The sequence below is a fragment of the Ornithorhynchus anatinus genome, chromosome 12 (assembly GCF_004115215.2).
Source record: "Ornithorhynchus anatinus isolate Pmale09 chromosome 12, mOrnAna1.pri.v4, whole genome shotgun sequence".
NCBI lineage: Eukaryota > Metazoa > Chordata > Mammalia > Monotremata > Ornithorhynchidae > Ornithorhynchus > Ornithorhynchus anatinus.
This window is the reverse complement of record NC_041739.1, coordinates 28,578,570-28,602,340: the sequence shown is the minus strand read 5'-3', so window position 1 is coordinate 28,602,340 and position 23,771 is coordinate 28,578,570. Positions and strand designations below refer to the sequence as shown.

At 44.9% G+C, this 23,771-nt stretch overlaps 1 protein-coding gene across 1 annotated transcript; it reads left to right on the top strand.

Moving 5' to 3' along the window:
• Window positions 1-276: 276 nt before the first annotated feature.
• MGST2 (microsomal glutathione S-transferase 2) lies at window positions 277-23,771 on the top strand. The gene is made up of 5 exons (XM_001512446.5): window positions 277-392; window positions 7,509-7,608; window positions 17,320-17,390; window positions 20,214-20,295; window positions 23,440-23,771. The coding sequence occupies exons 1-5, from the start codon at window positions 335-337 to the stop codon at window positions 23,570-23,572; spliced, it is 444 nt and encodes a 147-aa protein (XP_001512496.2). The 5' UTR covers window positions 277-334; the 3' UTR covers window positions 23,573-23,771.

The window sequence follows — 23,771 nt, the reverse complement described above, 5'->3', positions numbered from 1 at the left end:
GCTGGGGGCTGCAACGGAAGTCAATAACTGAAGGAAGCCAAGGAAGGCCAGGTTTCAGCTGCCATATATAAGCTGTTTTCTCAAGGGCAAGGGGTCACTTGCCACTTTCTGGGGCTATGTCCCCAGGGCCGGCTTTTTGCAAGCCTCTAGCGTTCCATTCTCCCCTTTCAGACCTGATTTCTGTTTCGTAACAATCTGACTACCTTGTCTTTTTTTTTTTTCACTTTGTTTTCCTTATAAGGAAGGCCAGTTTTGCAATGGCAAAATTGCTTTCTCTTCCTCCTCTCCACCCCTTGCCATAAGTAGCTCAGCAAGAAGGCACTGCTGGGGAAAGATGGCTGACGATTTGATCCTCCTTGCTGTGGTATCCGTCCTGTCCGCCTGCCAGCAAAGTAGGTGCTTTGGGGCGGTGAGCACAGACAGGCCTGCAGGGGGGATGGAAGTTGGAAGGGGAGGATGAAGTTGGGGGCGGCCACACAAAATTAATAATATCCTCTGAGTTTCACCATCAACTGTGGTGCTCTGTTGTACTGGGATCACAGGAGCCCCAGTCTGGGCTGTTAATGCTGTCATGTTCGCTCTCTTTGCTATTAATTAACTGGGATTCAGAACAGGGGAGCAGATTAGTTCTCACCGCTGGAGATTTGGTATGTTTCGTGCTGTCAGATCTCAGTGAGTTTTAGGCTGCAGCCCGCGATTAGAAATCAATTGCTGTCCATCATTCCTCTCTTTGGCTCTAGTTCAGATTAGAATTTTACCCAGTAAAATACAGTTCGTTCATTAGTAGTGTTCACTGAGCGCTTACTGTGTGCAGAGCACTGCATCATGCCCTTGGGTGAGTACAGTGCCACAGAGCTAGTAGACACTCTCCCTATCCACGAGGAGCTTACAGTCAGGAGGGGAGCACAGACATTAATATAAATAGATTACAGATATGAACCTAAATTGGGGCTAATGGTGGGGTGACTATCCAGTGCATAAAGGGCTCAGATCCAAGTGCCTAGGCAAGTTCATGTTTCTTGAATCCTAATTCTGTTAAGGCTCAATTCGGTAAATTTTCAATGTGCGTGTTCAAGCACGCTGCTTGATGATATTTATCATAAAGTCAAAAACCTCACCCAAATTCAAGCAGCAGGTTAAGGAACTGTCTTTATACTCTATAATTCCCAATACACAGATTCATTTGATTTAAGCAGGGAGATTTTTTTATCTTCACCCTGGTTCAATTAACCCACAAAGCTTTCCTGTCCCTTTGCCCCATGTATTATTGTTTTATGATGCCGTGGCCAGCTGATACTCTTAACAGGGCACTAGGGTTCCAAGCTCTGGAGCGGGCACATTGCCCAGACTGGAAAATAAACAACCAGAAAAACGACATAACTGAGGGCAGAAGTCAAAGCTCCAAGGTACTTAACCTCCTACAGCACCTGTTTTGTGCTCCTAAATGACTATATTTTCTGAAGCTCAAAGTGGGGCTAGGTTTGGAGCTCCTCAAAAGTGGGGCGGGGATGGGGGAGGGAGAAAGGCAAGGAAAGAAAGGCTAACAAATGCTGCTCCCTGACCAGCCTCTTGCCCTACACATACACACAGACACTCACACGCTTGCGCACATCCCTCCAGCCACATCCCCCACTCATCCACAGACACACATCTTTTCCCCCAGCCCACGCCCATCCCACACATCCCAAACAGAGAAGCAGCGTGGCCTAGTGGAAAGAGCACGGGCCTGGGAGTCAGAGGACGGGGGTTCTAATCATGGCTCTGCCACATGTCTGCTGTGTGACCTTGGGTAAATCACTTAACTTCTCTGTAACTCCATTACCTTATGTGTAAAGTGAGGATCAAGACTGTGAGTCCCAAGTGGGACAAGGACTGAGTCCAACATGATTACTTTATATCTACCCCAGCGCTTCGAACAAATAATCTCCCACCTATACCCCCATGTGTTCCCCAATTCTATACACTTATACACACATTATTCCCCCCAACACACTTCTCCCATCCACTTCCCCAACCCCCAACACTGCCATTATGCTTCCACATGCCCACCTACACACTCTTTCCTCCATACCCCAACCTTAATCCACTCATCCCTACACACCCGCTTCCTTCACACTTCCCACAATCTCCACCGCCTCATCCACATATAAGCATATTCCCCGACCAATACAGAGAAGAGACAGTTCTCGACTTAGATGAACCGTACTTACATTTCTAAATTTACACTGCTTCACTTTCATGAGGAGCAGCTCATCCTGGAAGTCAGAGGATCTGGGCTCTGATCCTGGCTCTGCCACTTATCTGCTGTGTGACCTTGAGCAGATCACTTCACTTCTTGGTGCTTCGGTTTCCACACCTATAAAATGGGGATTCAATACCTCTTCTTCCTACCCTATAGACTGATGAGCCCTCTGTGGGACAAGGACAGTGTCTGACCTGATTATCTATCCCAGTACTTAGAATAGTGCTTGATACAAAGTAAGGGTTTAACAAATACCACAGTAATAATGATGATAATGATACACATTTGGTTTTTTTTTAAAAAAAATGGCATTTGTTAAGCACTTACTGTGTGCCAAGCACTGTACTAAGCACTGGGGTAGTTACAAGCTAGTCAGGTTGGACACAGTCCCTGTCCCACATGGGGACTCATAATAGTAATAATAATATTGGTATTTCTTAAGCGCTTACTATGTGCAGAGCACCGTTCTAAGCGCCGGGATAGGTACAGGGTAATCAGGTTGTCCCATGTGAGGCTCACAGTTAATCCCCATTTTACAGATGAGGGAACTGAGGCACAGAGAAGTGAAGTGACTTGCCCACAGTCACACAGCTGCAGCGTGGCTCAGTGGAATGAGCCTGGGCTTCGGAGTCAGAGGTTATGGGTTCGACTCCCGGCTCTGCCACTTGTCAGCTGTGTGACTTTAGGCAAGTCACTTAACTTCTCTGTGCCTCAGTTACCTCATCTGTAAAATGGGGATTAACTGTGAGCCTCACGTGGGACAACCTGATTACCCTGTATCACCCCCAGCGCTTAGAACAGTGCTCTGCACATAGTAAGCGCTTAACAAATACCAACATTAACATTATTAAGTGGCAGAGCCGGGATTCGAACCCCTGACCTCTGACTCCCAAGCCCGGGCTCTTTCCACTGAGCCACACTGCTTCTCTAAATCTTAATCCTCATTTAAAAGATGAGGAAACTGAGGTACAGAGAAGTGAAATGACTTGCCCAAAGTCACCCAGCAGACAAGCGGTTGAGCCTAGAAAAAATCCAGGTCCTTCTGACTCCTAGACCTCCGCTCTATCCACTAGACCACACCGCTTTGTTCTGACTTGATAATATTTGACTCCTTTTTGGCAAGCTTCGGGGGCTTGGGAAGTTCTGGAGGCACATGGAAGGCACGGATTAGTGGGGAAACCACTTTCAAAGCTGTCATGGGGAGGGGAGAAAGGGAGGAAAAATGGAAGGAGGGGGTGGGGGATGGAGTGAGGGGGGTGGGGGTTCTCCTACTGTTTCTCCAGGTGAGTCTCCAGCAGGAGGCAGACAGGTCCAGTGTATCTCCAGGTGAGGAACCTCACTGACAATGTACAATCAATAAAGTCGCCATATTATTCACAGAGTCCTGCTGAAGTACATAATTTTGGTGAAAAGAGAGTATCTGATCAGGGCAGCAGAGCCATCCTTCACTTATAATAATGTTGGTATTTGTTAAGCACTTACTATGTGCAGAGCACTGTTCTAAGCGCTGGAGGAGATACAGGGTAATCAGGTTGTCCCACGTGAGGCTCACAGTCTTCATCCCCATTTTACAGATGAGGGAACTGAGGCACAGAGAAGCGAAGTGACTTGCCCACAGTCACACGGCTGCCAAGTGGCAGAGCCGGGATTCGAACCCCTGACCTCAGACTCCCAAGCCCGGGCTCTTTCCGCCGAGCCACTCTACGCTTATACCATTGTTCCTAAGAGAAAGTCCGTTCCTACTTAGAGTGGTTTAACTTGACACAGTTTTCAGAAAGAAGTGCGTCCTAAACCTAAGCACTGCCTGTCTTCTGTTCAGGTCAGCTAAGTGAGGTTACGCTTGCCCCGCTGTGGCTCTCCTGTGGCAGCCCTGCTCCTGGTCTTACTCCCCCTCCCTGCGAATTTCCAGCTCTGGGGCTGATCCGAACCAAAATAATAATAATGATGATGATGTTGGTATTTGTTAAGCGCTTACTACGTGCAGAGCACTGTTCTAAGCGCTGGGGGGAGATACAGGGGAATGAGGTTGTCCCACGTGAGGCTCACAGTCTTCATCCCCATTTTACAGATGAGGGAACTGAGGCTCAGAGAAGTGGAGTGACTTGCCCACGGTCACGCAGCTGACAAGGGGCAGAGTCTTCCATCCAGCAGATTGAAGAATAGGACGCCGGGGTGAAGCGAGGAAGCATCAGTGGAGTGTGCGTGTGTGTGTGTGTTTGTGTGTGTGTGACCTCCTCCTCTCGTCACTTCCCAGCCCACTGCTACCAAGGCCAGGGCAGCAGATGCCACCGTGACTGTTCCGATTGCAGGCGTGCTCGTTGCCTGCTGCTGCCATGCTCCCTGCCCGTCGGCTTCTGAAATCATTTCCGCCACGCTACAGGACTCCTCCTTGGAGGCCGCGAGGGAAGTCAGGGTAAACAGCGGGGAACACGACGAGGACAGCGGACCAGTGAGAAAGACCAAACGCACGAGAAGCAGAGTGGCCTTGTCGGTAGAGCAGGGGCTCGCGAGTCCAAAGCACCTGGGTTCTAAATCCGGCTCTGCCACTTGTCTGATGGACAACCTCGGGCGAGTCACTTGACTTCTCTGTGCCTCCGTTTCCTCATCTTCAAAGTGAGGATTAAGACTATGTGGCCAACTTGATTAGCTTGTACTACTTCAGTGCTTAGAACAGTGCCTTACATATAAATGCTTAACAAATACCATTTAAAATGAAAAAAACGCCGTCCCGTGGCTGCTGCCCCTATTCTATGCAAGGGAGGGAGGTGGGGTGAGATGGGACTCCATGTGGTCCCATTGGCTCTAGTTTAGTTGGCAAGATAGAACCAAAATTTGTAACCTTCCAGCCCAGATGGGCACATCTTATCACTTTAACTTAACACCATCCTCTAGACGGTAAACTCACTGTGGGCAGGGAATGTGTCTCCTTATTGTTATCCTGTACTCGCCCAAGCACTTGGTACACTGCTTTGCACATAGTAAGCACTCAATAAATACGACTGAATGAATGAATGAAAGGGGAAGCGCAAAATAGACACGATGTCTTTGCCGCTGTGATGTAAGATGGAGGATGTCATTCTCTAACCCCACATACCCATTCAAACTCAGTCAGTCGTATTTACTGAGCACTTGCCGTGTGCAGAGCACTGTACTAAGTACTTGAGAGAGTACAATACAACGTAACAGAATGAGTGAAGTCGGATGCTGCTCCCTTGACATAAGGTATCAGGAAATATGGAAGAAGTCAGGAGAGAGCTGATCTGGATGATGTCCTACATTTCCGCAGAGATAGTCTCCAACCAACTTGCCTCTCACTGGACCCACAGTCCCCTGGATTCTCTCTATTGAAGCCACTCAGAAAAACTGTGGTATCCGATTTAACCAGAAGCTTTCTTTAAGCCAATGGTGACCTCCCCCTACCTCAATTCACACCAAACAAATCCTCTCCTCACCCTCTCGGTCTTCATTAAATGTGACTGCCAGTCTAAGTCAGGAGGAACCAACCCAGGGCATTCACACTTCAACTGTTCGGCTTCAGCTTTTTAAGTACCGAACAACAGCTTGTTTGCAGCAGAGAGGATTAGGGGAAGAAGGAAGCCTGCTGTGAGAGCCTTTATACAATCTGTTTCAATATTTAATGTCTTCTTGCTGGAGAGATGACAATATCCTGCTCGAGGAGGAACTACATCATGGCTAACAGCACAATTAGTGATGAAACTGCCAAATTAATGCAACGATTAAAAAAAATGTGATTACAACTTCTATCCAGCTTTCTTCTCACTGTACTTCGACCTCATCTATCTCGCTGCCAAACTCTTGCCCACGCTTTGCCTCTGGCCCGAAACGACCTCCCTCCTCATTTCCGACCGACCATTACTCTCCCCACCTTCGAAGCCTTATTTTGGAGACGTGTCGTCTCCAAGAGGCTTTCCCTGACTAGACCCCCCTTTCCTCTTCTCCCTCTCCCTTCTGCCTCACCCTGACTTGCTCCCTTTATTCATCCCCCACAGCTCCACAACACTTATGTACATATCTGTAATTTATTTACATTAATGCCTGTCTTCCTTTTGAATCTCTAAGCTTGTTGTGGGCAGGGCATATGTCTGTTTGTTGTTATATTGTACTCTCCCAAGTGCTTAGTACAGTGCTCTGCACACAGTAAGTCATCAATAAATACAACTGACTGACATTTCTTATCTAATGCACTCTGAGAACTTATTTTATTTCAACCCTTCTCCTATCATCAATCAATGGTATTTACTGAACACTTATGGTGTCTGGGATGCGGCAAGGTGAATTTGAAGGTTTTTAGGTGAGTTGGCTGGATGTGTGTACCCCTGTGTCTTTGCACTGATATTGCAGATTTATGGTGCGTATTCCATGAGATACAACATTACTTTTAAGTGAAGGCATCTTAGAAATGGCACCTAGTCCATGCCTTCACTAGAATTGGGGATGGGCTTCATCGATGGTATGGACAGAAGATCCAATTTGGGGCTGGAGGACAGTGGAAGATGAAGTTAAGTGATTGTGGGAAGGGGCAAGGAAACTAGGTTAGAGCAGAGGTAAAGAGGGAAACTGGAAAAGACATCACTAAACTGGCAGAGTCTGGTGGGCCAATACAGGAGACAAGGAAATGCTTAGTTTGGTGTTTCGCACACAGTAAGCGTTCAATAATTGAATAAATTGAATGAATGAAGAAGGAGACAAGATGGGACAGGAGGGGAAATTTAGATGTCATGGAATTAAAAAATTTCAAAAAACATGGAAATAGAGAGATAAAAAGAAAGATTGGGGAACGCACTGTAGCTTAGTGGAAATAGTGTAGGCCTGGGAGTCTAACCCCAACTCCTTCACATACCTGCCGTGTGACCTTGGACAAGTCACTTCACTTCTCTGTGCCTCAGTTCCCTCATCAGCAAAATGGGGATTCAGTAGCTGGTCTCCCTCCTACTTAGACTATGAACCCCATGTAAGATACCTTGTATCTACCCCAGAACTTAGCACAATTCCTGGCACAAAATAAGAGTTTAATACCATTTTATTATTATTTTTATTCCACATTCAGGAAAGAAGAAATCAGTCTCCTCTCTATTTTACAAATGTTAATAGGATGAAGAGCAACAAGAAGGAAACTAAAGTCTTTCAGCTCAGGATTCTTTCAGACTGTGGCAGGAGTAGCAGGGGATAGGGATGGGGTCAAAAGGGGGCTGTCCCTAGGTCATATAGTCCTCATTCTAAATGATATATCCTTCCTTCATTACAGCCTACTTTGCTTGGCAAGTAGGAAAAGCAAGATTCAAGTACAAGATCATGCCCCCAGCGGTCTCGGGGTCTCCGGAGTTCGAGAGAATATATCGTGCCCAGTAAGTTCAAGCCATCAACATGAAGACACTCATTTCTTTAGCTGGTGTGTCTGTTGTGGGGTTTCAGGGTGGGCACTTACATATGGAGTTGTTATTTCCTGAGTGTTGTTGCATCTAGACCACCAGCCTCATTCAAGGTTTCCCCGCATCGCCCGTCTGGATCTGGGATTCCCAGTTCAGACAGGAATGGAGGAGGGAGCCAATCTGAAGCTCTCTGGTCAGGGTCAACTGAATCAAAGCACTGTCCACCACCCAGCAGGTGACCGGTCCTTGGCTCTGGTCATTTTTCAGTACCTTATCAGCCCACCCCCCGCTTCCAGCAAGTCGCCTTTCTTCGTCCCTGAACAATGTTGATCTGATTAAAGTCCGCGTTCCTCTATTAGCCGCTCCCCGGGTCGAGGATAGGCAGGATCGACTCGGCGGGTTCCTAGAAAGATTTCTGTGTGCCTCCCTCTTCTAGTTCAAAACACAATGTTCCTTCATGGGCCGCGTAATTTAAAAGTTCCGAAGATGCTTGGTATTTATGGCATCTTGCATCCAGGATGCTCAAAGACTTTATCTAAACTCCATTGGATTCTGTCTCCTGGTAGCTTCTGGAGGCAAGGTCAACAAGGCAGATATTGTCTCGCAGATGGGGAGTAAGGGGCACAGAGATCCCAGTTAAGTCAGTCATAGAGACTGAAATAGACTCCAGGGCTCTTCAACTCCAGTCCAGAGATCCATCTCCTAGACCCAGGACTACATTTTTAAACACAATTCTGACCCTTTCAGAGAGGGAAGGCTTCACATTACATTGATGCCATAATTATCATCATCATTAACAGTATTAATTAGCACTTATTGGGTGAAGACATATGATAGAAGTAAGAGTCACTCTCTGTCCCGGAAGAGTGTATAATCTAACGGAAGAGACAAGCAGAAACAAATTACCAAATGAGGAACAAAAAGAGCACAGATGTAAATGATATTAAACTAATTCAATCTATAAACAGATACAAAAAAAATCAAAAGATGTGTGCAAAATGACATGATGGGGGTGTCTCTAGGACAAGGTGGATTTTTTTTTTAGGGCTTTGAAGGTGGGGAGGGATGTGTTGTGGCAAATTTGAGAGAGGAAGGATTTTCTTTCAGGGGGAAAGCATCAGCAGTGGATTGGAGATAGGGCAGTCATGAGTGGATAGTCAACACAGCAGCTAAACTTAGCATCTTAGCATTTGTCTCAACGTACCTATCCTCAGCACTTCCAAGTATAGGGATAGTCGGTTCAATAGTCAATTATTTATTCAGTGATTTCATCCTGGCATACTCCTCCTCTTCTATCTGCCTCACCCAGACAGGCTCCTGAAGGCAAGAACCATGGTATACTTCCCCGGTGTTTAGTACAGTGCTCTCCATCCTGTAGACCCTTTTTTTTTTAAAAAAAAAAGGTATTTGTTAAGCTCTTATTATGTGGCAGGCACTGTACTAAGCACTGGGGTAGATACAGGTTAATCAGGTGGGACACAGTCCATGTCCCACATGGAGCTCACAGTCTTATCCCCATTTTACAAATCTTATTAATAATGATAATTATGGTATTTGTTAAGCGCTTACTATGTGCTCAGCACTGTTCTAAGATACAGGGTAATCAGATTGTCCCACGTGGGGCTCACATTTTTTGATCCCTATTTTTACAGATGAGGTAACGGAGGCACAGAGAACTTAAGTGACTTGCCCAAGGTCACACAACAGACAAGTGGTGGAGCCGGGATTAGAACCCACATCATCTGACTCCCAAGCCCATGCTCTTCCCACTGAGCCACGCTGCTTCTCTAATGAGGTAGCTGAGGCACAGAGAAGTGAAGTGACCTGCCCAAGATCAAACAGCGGACAAGTGGCAGAGAGTTATTAGAACCCAGGTCTTTCCGACTCCCAGGCTCGTGTTCGATCCACTAGGCTATGCTACTTCCCTACAAAATACCCTGGATAAATCCCCTTGATGATCGATCCTGGAAGGGGAATGGAAAATAGGAGACACCTAATTGCCCAGGGCTGGAGAAATCCCGCTTACTGAAATAGGGTTACTTAACTGGGCTTGCTGGCTTACTTTTGTCAAGTGCCCTAGAAATCAACAGTGCAGGGCTAACAGTCCCTCAGGTAAACCGGGAAGCCCGGAGCCAGCTGGAGATCAGATGAATTAGAAGCCTCACTTCCTCATCTAGCCATCTGGGCCCTTAACTTCTGAGGGAGATTGGCTAAGGTTAGATTCGTGCCAGACTGCTCTAAACCACAGCCTTCCTTTAAAGCCCCAGGAGGCGGCACTCCCGCCTTCAGTAACTCTTTGACGAAGGGCGGTTTAGATGACAATTTTGTCTAATTTAATGGCAGTTATATTGTTCCTTCTCTGCATCGCCTATGCCCTCCGATGGATACCCTTTAAGCACTTGATAGTCCTCCCACTCTTAGCCCTCTAGCACTTAGATACACATTCATTTATTCATTCATTCACTCAATCATATTTACTGAGCACTTACTGTGTGCAGAACACTGAATTAAGCACTTGGGAAAGTACAGTACAGCAAAAGAGAGAGACGATCCCTGCCCACAATGAGCTCACAGTCTGGGGGGCGGCGGGGGGGAGACAGGCATCAGTGCAAGTAAACAGGCATCAAGACATCAATACAAATAAAAAGGCATCAATATAGATAAAATTACAGGTATATACATAAGTGCTGGGGGCGGGGGAGAGCAAAGGGAGTGAGTCAGGGTGATGTGGAAGGGAGTGGGAGATGAAGAAAAGGATTTAGTCTGGGAAGGCATCTTGGAGGAGATGCACCTTCAGCAGGGCTTTGAAGTGGGGGAGAGTGATCGTCTGGCGGATTTGAGGTGGGAGGGCGTTCCAGGCCAGAAGTAGGGTGTAGGCCAGGGGTCGTCGACGAGACAGGTGAGATGGAGGCACAGTGAGAAGGTCAGCACCAGAGGAGCGTATTGCGAAGGTTGGGTTGTAGAAGGAAAGAAGGGAGGTGAGGTAGGAGGGGACAAGGTGATGGATAGCTTTAAAGCCAACAGTGAGGAGTTTGTTTGATACGGAGTGGTTAGGCAACCACTGGAGATTTTTGAGGAGGGGGTGACATGCCCTGAGCATTTCGGTAGGAAAGATATTTTGTTCAGCGGGGTGAAGTATGGACTGGAGAGGGGAAAGGCAGGAGGTTAGGAGCTAAGAAAAGAGGCTGATGCCCATCCTTCAACTCTGCTATTTCTCCTATCTATACTTTTTTAAAATGGTATTTGTTAAGTGCTTACTATGTGCCAGGCATAGTACTAAGCACTGGGATAGGTACAAGTTAATCAGGTTGGACACAGTCCTTGTCCCACATGGGGTTCGCAGTCTTAATCCCCATTTTTAATCTCCATCCCCATTGTGCAGGAACTGAGGCATAGAGAAGTGAAGTGACTTGCCCAAAGTCACACAACAGACAAGGGGCAGAACTGGAATTAGAACCCAAGTCCTTCTGACTACCAGACCCGTGCCCTATCCACCAGGGCATGAGTGTCTCCCATCTAGACTGTAAGCCCAGTGTGGGCAGGGATCACCTCTCTTTATTGCTAAATTGTACTTTCCAAGCACTTAGTATAGCGCCCTGCACTCAGTAAGTGCTCAATAAATACAGCTGAATAAATGAATCGTGTCTACCAACTCTGTTGCATTATACTTTCCCAAGAGCTTTGACCAGTGCTCTTTTAGCCAGTAAGCGCTCAACAAATACCACTGACATTGATTAAAAGCAGCTGACTGATCAGACCTCACAGGGTGAGGTGTCAGAACTCAGAGGACATGAGCTGGCAAGGTTCCTCTGGTTTGTGCGGGTTCTGGCCTAGCCCCAGGGATCCTGACTGGTGAGAATCCTTCACCTCAAATCTCAGACTGGGGAAAAGCAGCCAGAGAGAACTGGGCTTGAACTTTTATTCAGCAATTTTTTATTTTTTTTTTGCACAACAACTAAATGAGAGGATGCTACTCATTGAGACAAAAATTTAATTTTTCTGCGGCTGATTTTCTTTTCTCCTGGCAATCCAGTTACAATAAGATTCCAGGGGTGGTCAAAATAAAATCACTTTGAGGGATTGGAATTTTCCAAGACTAGAAACTTCTTTAAAAACATTAGCTTTTCCTAAACCTGCCAAAAGACATGCTGCCCTCCCCTGCCTGCCCTAGGCTGCCTCCAACCATGAGCCCACCTGGGCTGTGTTGGGGCAAAAAGGGGAGTTCTGGCAATGCCCTCTAGACTTTCTTTCTGGAAAGGAGGGAGTTGCGGCAGCTTCGGAAATTGTAGGGCTCAGTGGTCCTCTCCAGCCATCTCTGAGCCTTGATGAGGGAGCCATTTCAATGGGGAGATTTGGGTCTGAAGGGACCCAGAAAGCAGAATTCCTGTGAGGTTTCCATTCAACAGCACTGAGCATCTGAATGCCAAGAAAAAAAAACAAAAAACATCTGCAAAGCCCCACCATCAAGCTGTAGTACCTGAGTGCCTAACGTGTCTGGAGTACTGTACTGAGTGCTTGGGAGAGCCCACTAAAAGTAGTAGACATTCTCTGTCCTCAAGGAGCTTACAATCTAGAGTGAGGGAGATGGACACTAAAATAGGCTACAGGTCAGAGAAGTTAATAAAGTATAAAAATATATTGTAAGGGCTATGAGGGGGAGGAAGATGTGAGTACCCCAAGGGCTTAGGAAGTGCTGAAATAGCAGTTAAGGGGATGTAGGGTGTGAGATGAGAAATTAATTAAGGAAAGTCTCTTGGAGGGGATGAGATTTCAGATGGGCTACGACAGATAAAGTCCAGACTAGTGGGAATTTTGGGGGACGGGAAGGTCCTGAGTTATCACCGAGAGTGTGTATTGAGCATTTATTATTTGCAAAGCACCATTTAAGGCAATTAGGGGATTTTTAGAAGAAGCTTGAGACCCGATTTGGAAAACTGAGATGTATGAAAAATTAAGAATGCACAGACAGATGAAAATCGACCAACATGAGGGATTAAATACACAAATAACTGCATGCGTAAGGTACTAGATGAGATAGGGGAAGGAATAATCAGGAAAGAGTAAATGGAAGAGGTGGCTTCACAGAAGGAATATGATGAGGGGAGGGATGTGGTCTGTGAAACAGAGAGGAGGGGCAGGTTCAACTGTAATTTGGGAATTAAGTTACTTGGATAATTTAATAGTGGAGACCTTCCAGAAAGAATAGAGTCCATGAAAATATAGCAAGTTGCAATCTATTTGATGGTCTAGTGGAATAAACCCAGGTCGTCTAGGAGTCAGAACAACTGGTTTCTAGTCCCAACTCTGCCACTTATGTAAGTTTGTTGTGGGCAGGGAATGTGTCTCATACTGTTGTGTAGTACTCCTCCAAGTGCTTATCTTAAATAAAATAAATTGTGGTATTTGTTAAGCGCTTACTATGTGCAAAGCACTGTTCTAAGCAGTGGGGGATACAAGGTGATCAGGTTGTCCCACGTGGAGCTCACAGTTCTTTGTTGTTGTTTTTTTTTTAACCCCCATTTGAAAGATGAGGTAACTGAGGCACAGAGAAGTTAAGTGACTTGCCCAAGGTCACACAGCTGACTAGCGGCAGAGCAGGGATTAGAACCCGTGACCTCTGACTCCCAAGCCCGCACTCTTTCCCCTGAGCCCAGCTGCTTCTTGTGTACAATGCTGTATACACAGTAAGCACTCATTACGATTGACTGAATGTGTGACCACGGGCAAGTCACTTCACTTCTCCTTGCCTCAGCTTCCTCATCTGTAAAATGTGGATTCAATACTGGTTTTCCCTGCCTCCCTCTTAGACTGTGAATTCCAGGTGGTACAAGGACTGTGACTAACCAGATTATCTTGTACCTGCTACAGTGTTTAGCATAGTGCTCGGCACATAGTAAGCATTTAACAAATGCTACTGAATCACGATAGATCACGACTCTATCTTGTTTCCAAGCTTTCCAAACCATATCTGAGTTGCCACTTGTGTTTGAAATAGGCAGCTCGGAGTGAGAATGCTTTGAACATGGAAGGCTGGCTGGTGAGTAATTAAATGGGAAATGCAGAACTGGGAATCGTGCTGGGCTGAAGAAGTCCTCTGCCATACTAAGAAGGGCCCATCTGGGGAACACTTAAAAAGCCAATAAGAATTTTAGAAATTGGCCTGTTGATGCTCAAAATGTAATTAAACATATTTCCCAACACTATTGAAGGTCTATTGCTTTTCAGAAGTAAGACTATTAGGAAGTTATTCTTTTTTTTTTATAACTGATATTCAAAAAGTGCTCTCTTTAAACAGATTTAACTTAGTATATTTGTCTTCCATTTTGTAGCCTGGATGAAATTTAAGAGTAATAAAATGGACCATTTTGCATTTGCATGATTAAAAAAAATACATATTCAAGAATAAATTCTCCTCTTAATACAGAACTTTTTAAGGGTTTGCTTATCTAGATACATCTGATTGTGGATTCTGGTTACTTAATTAGGTTAGAAACCATAACTAGTAAAATTATAAAGAAATCATTAAGACCGTAGGAATTTTTTAATTTTGATTCAATGGACCTGGGATAGGAAAGATTTGAAATCACTTGGTTATTGTTAATATTTTGGGGAATACAAGTGATTTAAGTGAAAAGCTCTCTGACAGCTGCACTCCCCCAAATCCCCTTATGAGGGAAAAAAAATCATTAATTATTTTACAGTGTGTTGGCTAAGACACTTACTTTCAAATGTGGAAACACTGCTGGAAAACAAACACATTATACATTTGGAATGGAGAAAAGATGAGCTATAGTGCTAAGCGCTTAGTAGAGTGCTCCACACACACTAAATACCATAAATGCATTACAGATTCAAGAGGGGACTGAAGGAAACAGTCAGACACTGAAGTTTTCTATATTGGCTTCCCAGGACTGAAGGGACTAAGCGGAGGGGTGAAGTCTGCCCAGTTGCAGTGAAAGTTTCTTGTGGGCAAGGAATGTGTCATTTGGTTATTCTGTACTTCCCAAGCTCCTAATACAATATGCTGTACCTAGTAGGTGCTCAATAAATGCCAGTACTACTTATAAAGTGAGAAGACATGGTTTCAGTTTCCCATCCTCAGAACAGTTCATCACAAGTCCACCGACCTGGCGTCCACCTAAAGGATATTCCCTTAATGAGTGAGACTGTGAGCAGCATGGCTTAATGGGAAACAGCATGGCGTTAGTGGATAGCGCATGGGCCTGGGACTCAAAAGGACCTAGGTTCTAATCCCAGCTCCACCACGTCTGCTGTGTGACCTTAGGTAAGTCATTTAACTTCTCTGGGCCTCAGTACCTCATCTGTAAAATGAGGATCAAGAGCGTGAGCCCCATGTAGGACAGGGGCCGTGTCCAACCTGATTGCCTTGTACCTACCTTTCACTTAGGTACATGCTTGGCACATAGTAAGTGTTTAACAAGTACTATCATTATTATTATCGTTATTAAAGAGGCACCCTGCATTCTTTACGAACAGAGACACATTCCCATCCTTGCCCAGTTACACTCAGTTCTCTGATAATGGAAGGGGGTACTCTCTTGATCAATCTTATATTAAAGACTCTCTATATGCAGTTCAAAGTGTCATGCTTGTGTACAACCATTTCTCCGGACATTGCAAATCGTGTTCTATCCAGACAGGAATTCATTGTTAAAATTGAATGTTCCCTAATTCCCAGATGACCTTCTGTTCAAAGGCGTGGTGAAACACACATTACAAAAGAATTGAGTACCAAGTTTGGAGCTAAGGGTTAAGATGAAGGAAGAGATCATAAAGAAAAATTGGACAGAAACATGATGAAGAGCTTCACTGTGAGATAATGCATCTGGGGAAAAATAAACCAATCTAAAACTAGACTTGATTTTGTCACAATATGAGTACTTTAAAGAAGCGTTTTGACTATAATGCAACTGGTGAATGTTCTTTCAACAACTTGAACCTGTTTGGGCTGGGCATGTTGCATTATAGAATAATATACAGCATGGCTCAGTGGAAAGAGCCCGGGCTTGGGAGTCAGAGGTCATGGGTTCGAATCCCCGCTCTGCCACTTGTCAGCTGTGTGACTCTGGGCCAGTCACATCACCTCTCTGGGCCTCAGTTACCTCATCTGTAAAATGGGGATTAACTGTGAGCCTCACATGGGACAAGCTGATTACCCTGTATCTACCCTAGCACTTAGAACAGTGCTCTGCACATAGTAAGCGCTTAGTAAATACCAACATTATTATTATTATAAAGCAGGATGGCTTAGTGGATAAAGCACTTGCCTGGAAGCCAAAAAGGACCCCAAGCTCCACCACTTGCCTTCTATGTGACCTTGGGCAAATCACAACTTCCCTGGGTCTCAGTTTTCTCAGCTGCAAAATGGGGATGCAGTACATGTTCTCCCTCCTACTTAGACTGTGAGCCTCATGTGGGACAGAGACTGCCTCTGACCTAATTAACATATCTATCCAGTGCTCTGAACCGTGTTGATTACATAGTAAACATAATACAACAAAAAAACCCCAAAACTTCTTGTGTGCACATGTGGTGTTGGAATGGGTGAGTACTATGACTGGTTTTCCTTAATGTAAGTCTCATAAGTTTGCAATCCCTGTGCTATAAGAGAACTGTCTATGATGTAGGACTCTGAGCAATCAGTCAGGCTTCAGGAAAGAGATCTCGGATTTATTTTGTCTTGTTCCGTAAGAATGATTGGCCTACTGTGTGGCCGCAGTCGAAAAAATTACCAAAATTCTGGGCATGATCATCATCGTCATAATAATAACATTTTCTAAGTACTTACTCTAACCTAAACCATGCACTAAGTGCCAGGGTAAATTCAACATAATCAGTTCACACACAATCCCAGTTTCTTAGACGCCCCCCCAGTCTAAGAAAGAGGGAGAACAGGTATTTAATTGCCATTTTACAGATGGGGAAACTGAGATACCAAGAAGTTAAGTGACTTGTCCAAGGCCCCACAGCAGGAAGGTGGCAGAACTAGGTTTAGAACCCAGGTTCTCTGACTCCCGGGTCCATGCTCTTTCCACCAGGCATGCTGCTTTCTCAAAAAAGGAATAGGAAACCGAATAAAAGGGACAATTTTGTTCCTTTACCACCAAAACCATTGCACATCTGTTACTGAAATATTTCCTGTGGTTCTGGTTGCTGCATTTTGGGAAGGAAATAACTACAACTGGAAAAGTTTCTGAGAATGGCAGCTGAAATGATCAGGAGGATATGGAGGAGCCTCCATGGGAGAAGAGATTGAGCAGCTTCAGTTTGGAAACATGAAGAATCAATCAATGGTGTTAAATGAGCATGTACTAAGCATTTGGGAGAGTACAATACATCGGAGTTGGTAGGCAGTTTCCCTGCCCACAATGCGCAGGGAAAGGAAGTTCCTTCCTGCCTCTCTTCCATTAATCTTTTCTCTAACTCCAGTCTCTGAGCAAATCCCCATTCCACTGTTGATGGGATGTTTTTTACAACTTATAGTCCTCATCCCATCTGGGACTTAATCTGACTCGAGTATCTTACATCTATCTTAGCATTTAGTATGGTATTTGTTGCTAAACAAATAACCACTCTTATTATTGTATTTTTCAATAGGTCATTTCCATTGGTCCTGCATGCTTTCTTCACAAATAACACAGAGCTTTATTTTTTTCCTATATATAGCCAAAACTGTGTGGAGTGTTACCCAGTATTTCTGACTACGTTCTGGATAGCTGGATGGTACTTCAACCAAGGTAAATAGAATTACGTTAGTACTTTGACATGGTTTATGAGAGAGATCACGGGTCCGAGATTCAGGAGACCTGGATTCTAGACCTGGCTGTACCACTGGCCTTGTCACTTTGGGCAAATCACTTAACCTGTCTGTACCTCTGTTCCTTTTATCACCCTTGCACTTGACTTTGTACCCTTTATTCACCCCACCCTCAGTCCCACAGCAACTTATGTAAATTTGAGTCCTAAAATTTACTTAAATGTCTATCTCCCTCTCTAGGCTGTAAGGTTTTTTTCTTTTAAACTGGTATTTGTTCATCACTTACTGCCACCCACTGTACTGAGCACTAGGGTAGATACAAGATAATCTGCCACCCACTGTACTGAGCACTGGGGTAGAAACAAGATAATCAGGTAGGACACAGACCCCGTCCCACATAGGACTCACAGTCTTAATTTCCATTTTTTAGATGAGGTAATGGGCACAGAGAAGCGAATTGTCAAAGGTCACACAAAGTGGTGGATTAGAAGCCAGGTCTCTGACTCCCAGGACTCTGCTTTTTCTCCTAGACCATGCTGCTTCTTGCTCCTTGAGGGCAGGAACCTGTCTACTAACAATGTTATACGTACTCTCACAAGCGCTTAGTTTAGTGCTCTGCACACAGTAAGTGCCCAATAAATACCACTGATTGATTCCTTCCTATGTTCAATGGGGCTAAGATATCTGATCTCTCTTTCTCAGACTATGATCCCTATGTGGGACCGAGGAGCTCTCCAATCTGATCACCTTGTGCCTCTCCCAGGGCTTAGCACATAGTATGTGCTTAATAAATGCCATGATTAGAGAAGCAGCGTGGCTCAGTGGAAAGAGCACGGGCCCTGGAATCAGGACTCATGAGTTTGAATCCCAGATCTGCCACTTGTCGGCTGTGTGACTGTGGGCAAGTCACTTAACTTCTCGGTGCCTCAGTTCCCTCATCTGTAAAATGGGGATTAAGACTGTGAGCCCCACGTGGGACAACCTGATTCCCCTATGTCTACCCCAGCGCTTAGAACAGTGCTCGGCACATAGTAAGCGCTTAACAAATACCAACATTATTATTATTATTATTACACTGGTCTTAATGACAGTTATATTAACTCATGCAGTTTTTTTTGTTTTGTTTTAAAAATCAATCACTGGTTTGTTTTCTGCCCCAGAAAATTGCTAAAGTGGCCTCAGACAAAATTCTGCCAATAAGATGGGAATTCCTCACCTCCCTGTGCTACTGAACATGTCTGTGTTTGGGTGTGGCTCCGACCCAATTTGCTTTCCCTGCTAGCACAGCTGGCTGGGGCCCTGGACAGCAGTGCCATGATATCCCAAAAGCATATCGATCAGTTGTAATTTTTGAGAGCTTACTGTATGCAGAGCATTATATACCATTATAACAGACACATTCTCTGCTCACAATGAGCTTACAGTCTAGAGGGAGCTTGGAGAAAGGGTGAAATCTGACTCTCAGCTTTGGTCATCGCCACTGCTCCTGACCTGCTCCCTGCCTGAAGCTCCCTTAGATGGGCTCAGGAAGCTGGGAAATAGGGGAGGAAATCCTAACAGGGCCAGAGCCATAGGTGGGAGTGGCGTTAGTTGGGGATGGGCATGTCTCGGTCCAAGGCAGAATGGTCTGTGCCGGTGGAAGGGGTGACAGTTCTGCTCCGGGGCTGAGGATCCTCTGCCTCACTGTGGCCTCCTTATCTGGCCTGGAGCTGAACAGTTGTCCCCTTTCGCCTGCTTGCCCTGCAAGAGCCAAGCCTGGGTGTGCAGTGAAATGCAACAGTGTGGTCTAGTGGATAGAGCATGGGCCTGGAGTCAGAGGACCCGGGTTCTAATTCCCACTCCATCACTTGTCTGCTCTGTGACCTCGGGCAGGTCACTTCACTTCTCTGTGCCTCAGTTACCTCAACTGTAAAATGGGGATTAAGACCGGGAACCCCATGTGGGACATGAACTGTATCCAACTTGATTAGCTTGTATCTACCCCAGTGCTTAGTACAGTGCCTGGCACATAGTAAGCACTTAAATACCATATATATATATATATATATATATAAATATATACACATTTATATATACACACATGTGTACAAATATGTATAGCATATAAAAATTCCCTCAAAATTTCATTTAGAAAAAAGACAGGGTCCTCAGTACAAAGCAGAGACTGCTTCTTCCCCAAAATTCCCATCTCACCATTGGGTAGACAACCCAGCAAGAGAGATCAACTCTGCAGATCATCAGGTCCAGAGCCCAAATCATTAGCTGGGGTTCTGGGACCACAGCATCATCACCGATAGGGCAATAGGACAGCTTCAACTGTCTTGGGCAATCTATTAGTGGTATTTATTGAATGCTTTCTGTGTGTGCAGAGCACTGTACTAAGCACTTGGGAAAGTATAATGCAATACGGTTGGGAAACCACAATTCCTGTCCACAAATGACAGCAGTAACTTGCATCTTCAGATTCTGACCAGGTTTGCTTCCTCCTGAGGGAGCAATTTAAGGAAAAGAACTACTTGCTAGGACAGTAGTTCCACTCCTTAAGAGGTTTCCTTTATGACCTCTTATTTCTAGGGGTCCAACATCAGATTTTTCTCTGATTAGCAGCCCCAGATGGCCATCCATTTTTTCTGAAACAGGGTCTGGCCTCCTGGGGGTAGGAGGCCTAAGGGAGGGGGATAAAGGGAGGGAGCAGGGGCAGCTCATGGCCAAAAATTAATGCAACGGTCTCTTCCCTTACAACCCTTAGTCTCAGAACACCAGATTCTCTTAATATTCAATTGACTCATTTTTCCCCCTTTAGAATTAGTTGCCATCCTGGGATTGGGCTACATGTATGCCCGACATCAATACTTCTATGGCTATTCAGAAGCTGTTAAACGAAGGTAAGGGTGACTGAATGGAAAGTCCCAGGGTAAAAGTCTGAATTAGGAATCTGCTTACCTTCAACATTGCCAAATCCAATGACTTTTACTACATCCTAATCCTCCTCAACCTCTCAGCTGCCTTTGGCACAATGGAACACCCCCTTTCTATGGAATTTGTTAAGCACTTACTATGGCACTGTATTAAGTGCTGGGGTAGATACAAGCTTGTCTGGCTGGACACAGTCCGTGGCTCACAATCTTAATCCCCATTTTACAGATGAGATAACTCAAACCCAGAGAAGCTAAGTGACTTGCTCAAGGTCACACAGCAAATATATGGCAGAGCCAGGATTAGAACCTGTGACCTTTGACTCTAGGCCCATGCTCTTTCCACCAGGCTATGCTGCTTCCTTCTCCTGGAAATATTATCTAACCACAGCTTCAGTGACACTGTCCTCTCCTGGTTCTCCCCCTATCTCTTTGGCCACTCCTCCTGTCTCTTTCCCAGGCACCTCCTGTCTCCCACCCTTTAACCGTATGTAGGAGTCCCTCAAACCTTAGTTCTGGGTCTCTTTCTATTCTCCATGTACACCTATTCTCTCAGAGAACTCACTCGCCCCCACAACTTCAACTACCATTTCTACATGATCATTTCCCAAATCTACAATTTCCATGGATGTTCTGCTGACACCTCAAACTTAACATTTCCCAAACAGAACTCAATCTTCCCACCCAAACTCTGTACTCCCCCTATCTTTCCTATCACTGTAGGCAGCACCACCAACTAACCTATCTCACAAGTCTGTAACCTTATTCTCGACTCACCTCTCATTCAATCCACACAGTCAATCTGTCACCAAATCACATTGGTCATCCTACCTTCAAAACATCCATGAAATCTTCCCTTTCCTCTCCATCCAAACCGCTACTATGCCGATCCAAGCACATATTCTATCACACTGAACTAAACGCTCGGGAGAGTATAATATAACAATAAAGGGGCACATTCCTTGCCCACACTGAGCTTACAGTCTTTAGCTCTCCTGATTGGAGCCAGCCAATCACTCCTGTAGCCTACAACTGAATGAATGGCATCTTACCACCGCTGCCTCGACCCACAGCGTTTAGTTCAATGCTCTACACACAGTAATTGCTCAAAAAGTATGACTGAGTGAATGGACACACATTTTTGCTGGTCCAGGAGTTGCTCTCTCTACTTCAGATCTCTCACTATATTCTCATGCTTTGAAAACATTCAGCAATATACAGGTCACCCAAATGTGGATAAGATCATCTTGAATTTGAAAAGAACTTTGAATACCTAGATAAAAAAAAGCAGGTGTTGGGTAATCAGTGGTATTCATTGAGCACTTACTGCTTATAGAGCACAGTGCAATAGTTAGTAGACACGATCCCTGCCCATAAGGAACTGGTAACAATCTAGAGGGAAACAAATTCATCACTGCCTAACAGGAGTATCCAGGAAGTGATCTTAGATGACACCTAAGAAAAACTGCCCTTTTAAGTTGCTTTGAATGAGGCATTATCAACATTAAAACACCTCTCTCATGACTCAAAAGTGACCATTTAAACACAGGGATAAATCACCATTTCTAACTTCCACTGTCCACTTCTAACTTGTGAAAAGCCACCTCTTGGGCCAGTTAGTATTTATATCCACACAACCCCTTCTCAGGGAAATGCAGTGTTAGAATTCTTCCATTGTAGACTATTCTTACTATTCTCCTCTTAATCTTGCAAGGCTTACCATCATCACCGATCATGTTTCTTGAACACTTACTATGTGCAGAGCACTGAACTAAGCTGTAGGGAGAGCACAGTACATCAGATTTAGTACTATTTCCAGAGTTTAGTGAAACTCTTAAGAATTCCAGTCATATGGGGAGTAAGTTACTTGAGATAAGACTGCCCACTCCTGCAGTGTCCCCCACATGAAGAGTAAATTTAGACTAAGCCCGTCAATGGGCAGAGACTGTCTCTATCTGTTGCCAAATTGTACATTCCAAGCACTTAGTACAGTGCTCTGCACATAGTAAGCACTCAATAAATACTACTGAATGAATGAATAAATAAGTTTAGGAACTTACCTCCTGTTCTTCAGAGAACCTCTACCATTCCTTATAATGTCTCAGCTTTCCTTCACCTGCAGCTGAGAGTGACAGGCTTGGAGACTAATAGCCTCAGCCTCCCTGCAGGGTAGCACTGTCACTCACTTGAACATGATCTGCCTTTGATGAGCTGAGCATGAATACAATCCTGTGTTTGCAGGGTGAAGCCAGGTGCTCATCATCATCATCGATCAGTCATATTTATTGAGTGCTTATGACGTGCAGAGCACTGTATTAAGTCCTTGGGAGAGTTTGATGAAACAGAATTAGCAAACATGTTCCCTGCCCATAACGAGCTTACAGTATTGAGTGTTTATTATGAGCAGAGAACTGTAGGAAGAGCTTGGGAGAGAGTTTATAGTCAAGAGAGGTTTGTCCTTCACTGATCTTTGACATCTGCCCTTTAACCTCAGCAAAACACTCGGGCAGCTTCTGAAAGGGAACAAGAGGTGATGAGTATGATCCTTATCCCTGAATTTTCAAAATGTGGAAATTTGATGTGGGGCATAATTACCCCATGTATCTAAGCTTACACTTTCCTCAAAAGAATAGAAACATTAGATCAATCCTGCTTATGTCTTGCTAATCTTTACTGCTGAGAAGCATCATGGCCTAGTGGAATGAGCATGGGCCTGGGAGTTAGAAGGGCCTGCGTTCTAATCCCCGCTCCTCTGCTAGTAGGCCGTGTGACCTTGGGTAAGTCACTTAACTTCTCTGTGCCTCAGGTCCCACATCTGTAAAATGGGGATTAAGACTGTGAGCCCCATGTGGGACATGGACCTAATCGGCTTGTATCTACCCCAGCTCTTAGTAAAATACCTGGCACATGGTAAACACTTAAATACTATTTAAAAAACCCTCCTTCTATGGCCTAAACAATGAACTACCCTAAATTGGAATGGGCATCCTTGCCTCTGATTTGTTTGTGTTACCCTGAGACAGTGACAGAAGCCCAGGCGAGAATCAGGCTGGAAACCCTATTCAAACAGTGACTGAGCCATGTGTAATTTCTCTCTATTTCCTCCACATTTAGGATAAAGGGCTTCCGCTTGACTGTGGGGATTCTGACCTTGCTGGTGGTCCTGAGCGCAGTGGGCATTGCGAACCGCTTTCTGGATGAATATGTGGACTTCAGCCTATCTAAGAAAATACGCCGGTTATTCTAAAGATCTTTTTCCTTTTAATGAATACAGGCAGAATGAGATGCGTGACTGTTTTCTTACTGTGGTTACTGACACTTTCCTTTTATGACAATCTTTTCAGAAGCAAGCTTCAAAATTAAGCCTTTTGCTTAATTTTGCAGGATATAGCGTTTGTACTTTGCCAGGGACGTGGCCCAGTGATAAAAAATTCTCAGAAACATTC

Excerpts from the sequence above, each read along its gene's own strand:
- MGST2 (XM_001512446.5), top strand. The coding sequence starts at position 335 with ATGGCTGACGATTTGATCCTCCTTGCTGTGGTATCCGTCCTGTCCGCC. Across the intron at positions 393-7,508 it reads CCTGTCCGCCTGCCAGCAAA|CCTACTTTGCTTGGCAAGTA; the intron begins GTAGGTGCTTTG and ends CCTTCATTACAG. Across the intron at positions 7,609-17,319 it reads GAGAGAATATATCGTGCCCA|CCAAAACTGTGTGGAGTGTT; the intron begins GTAAGTTCAAGC and ends TCCTATATATAG.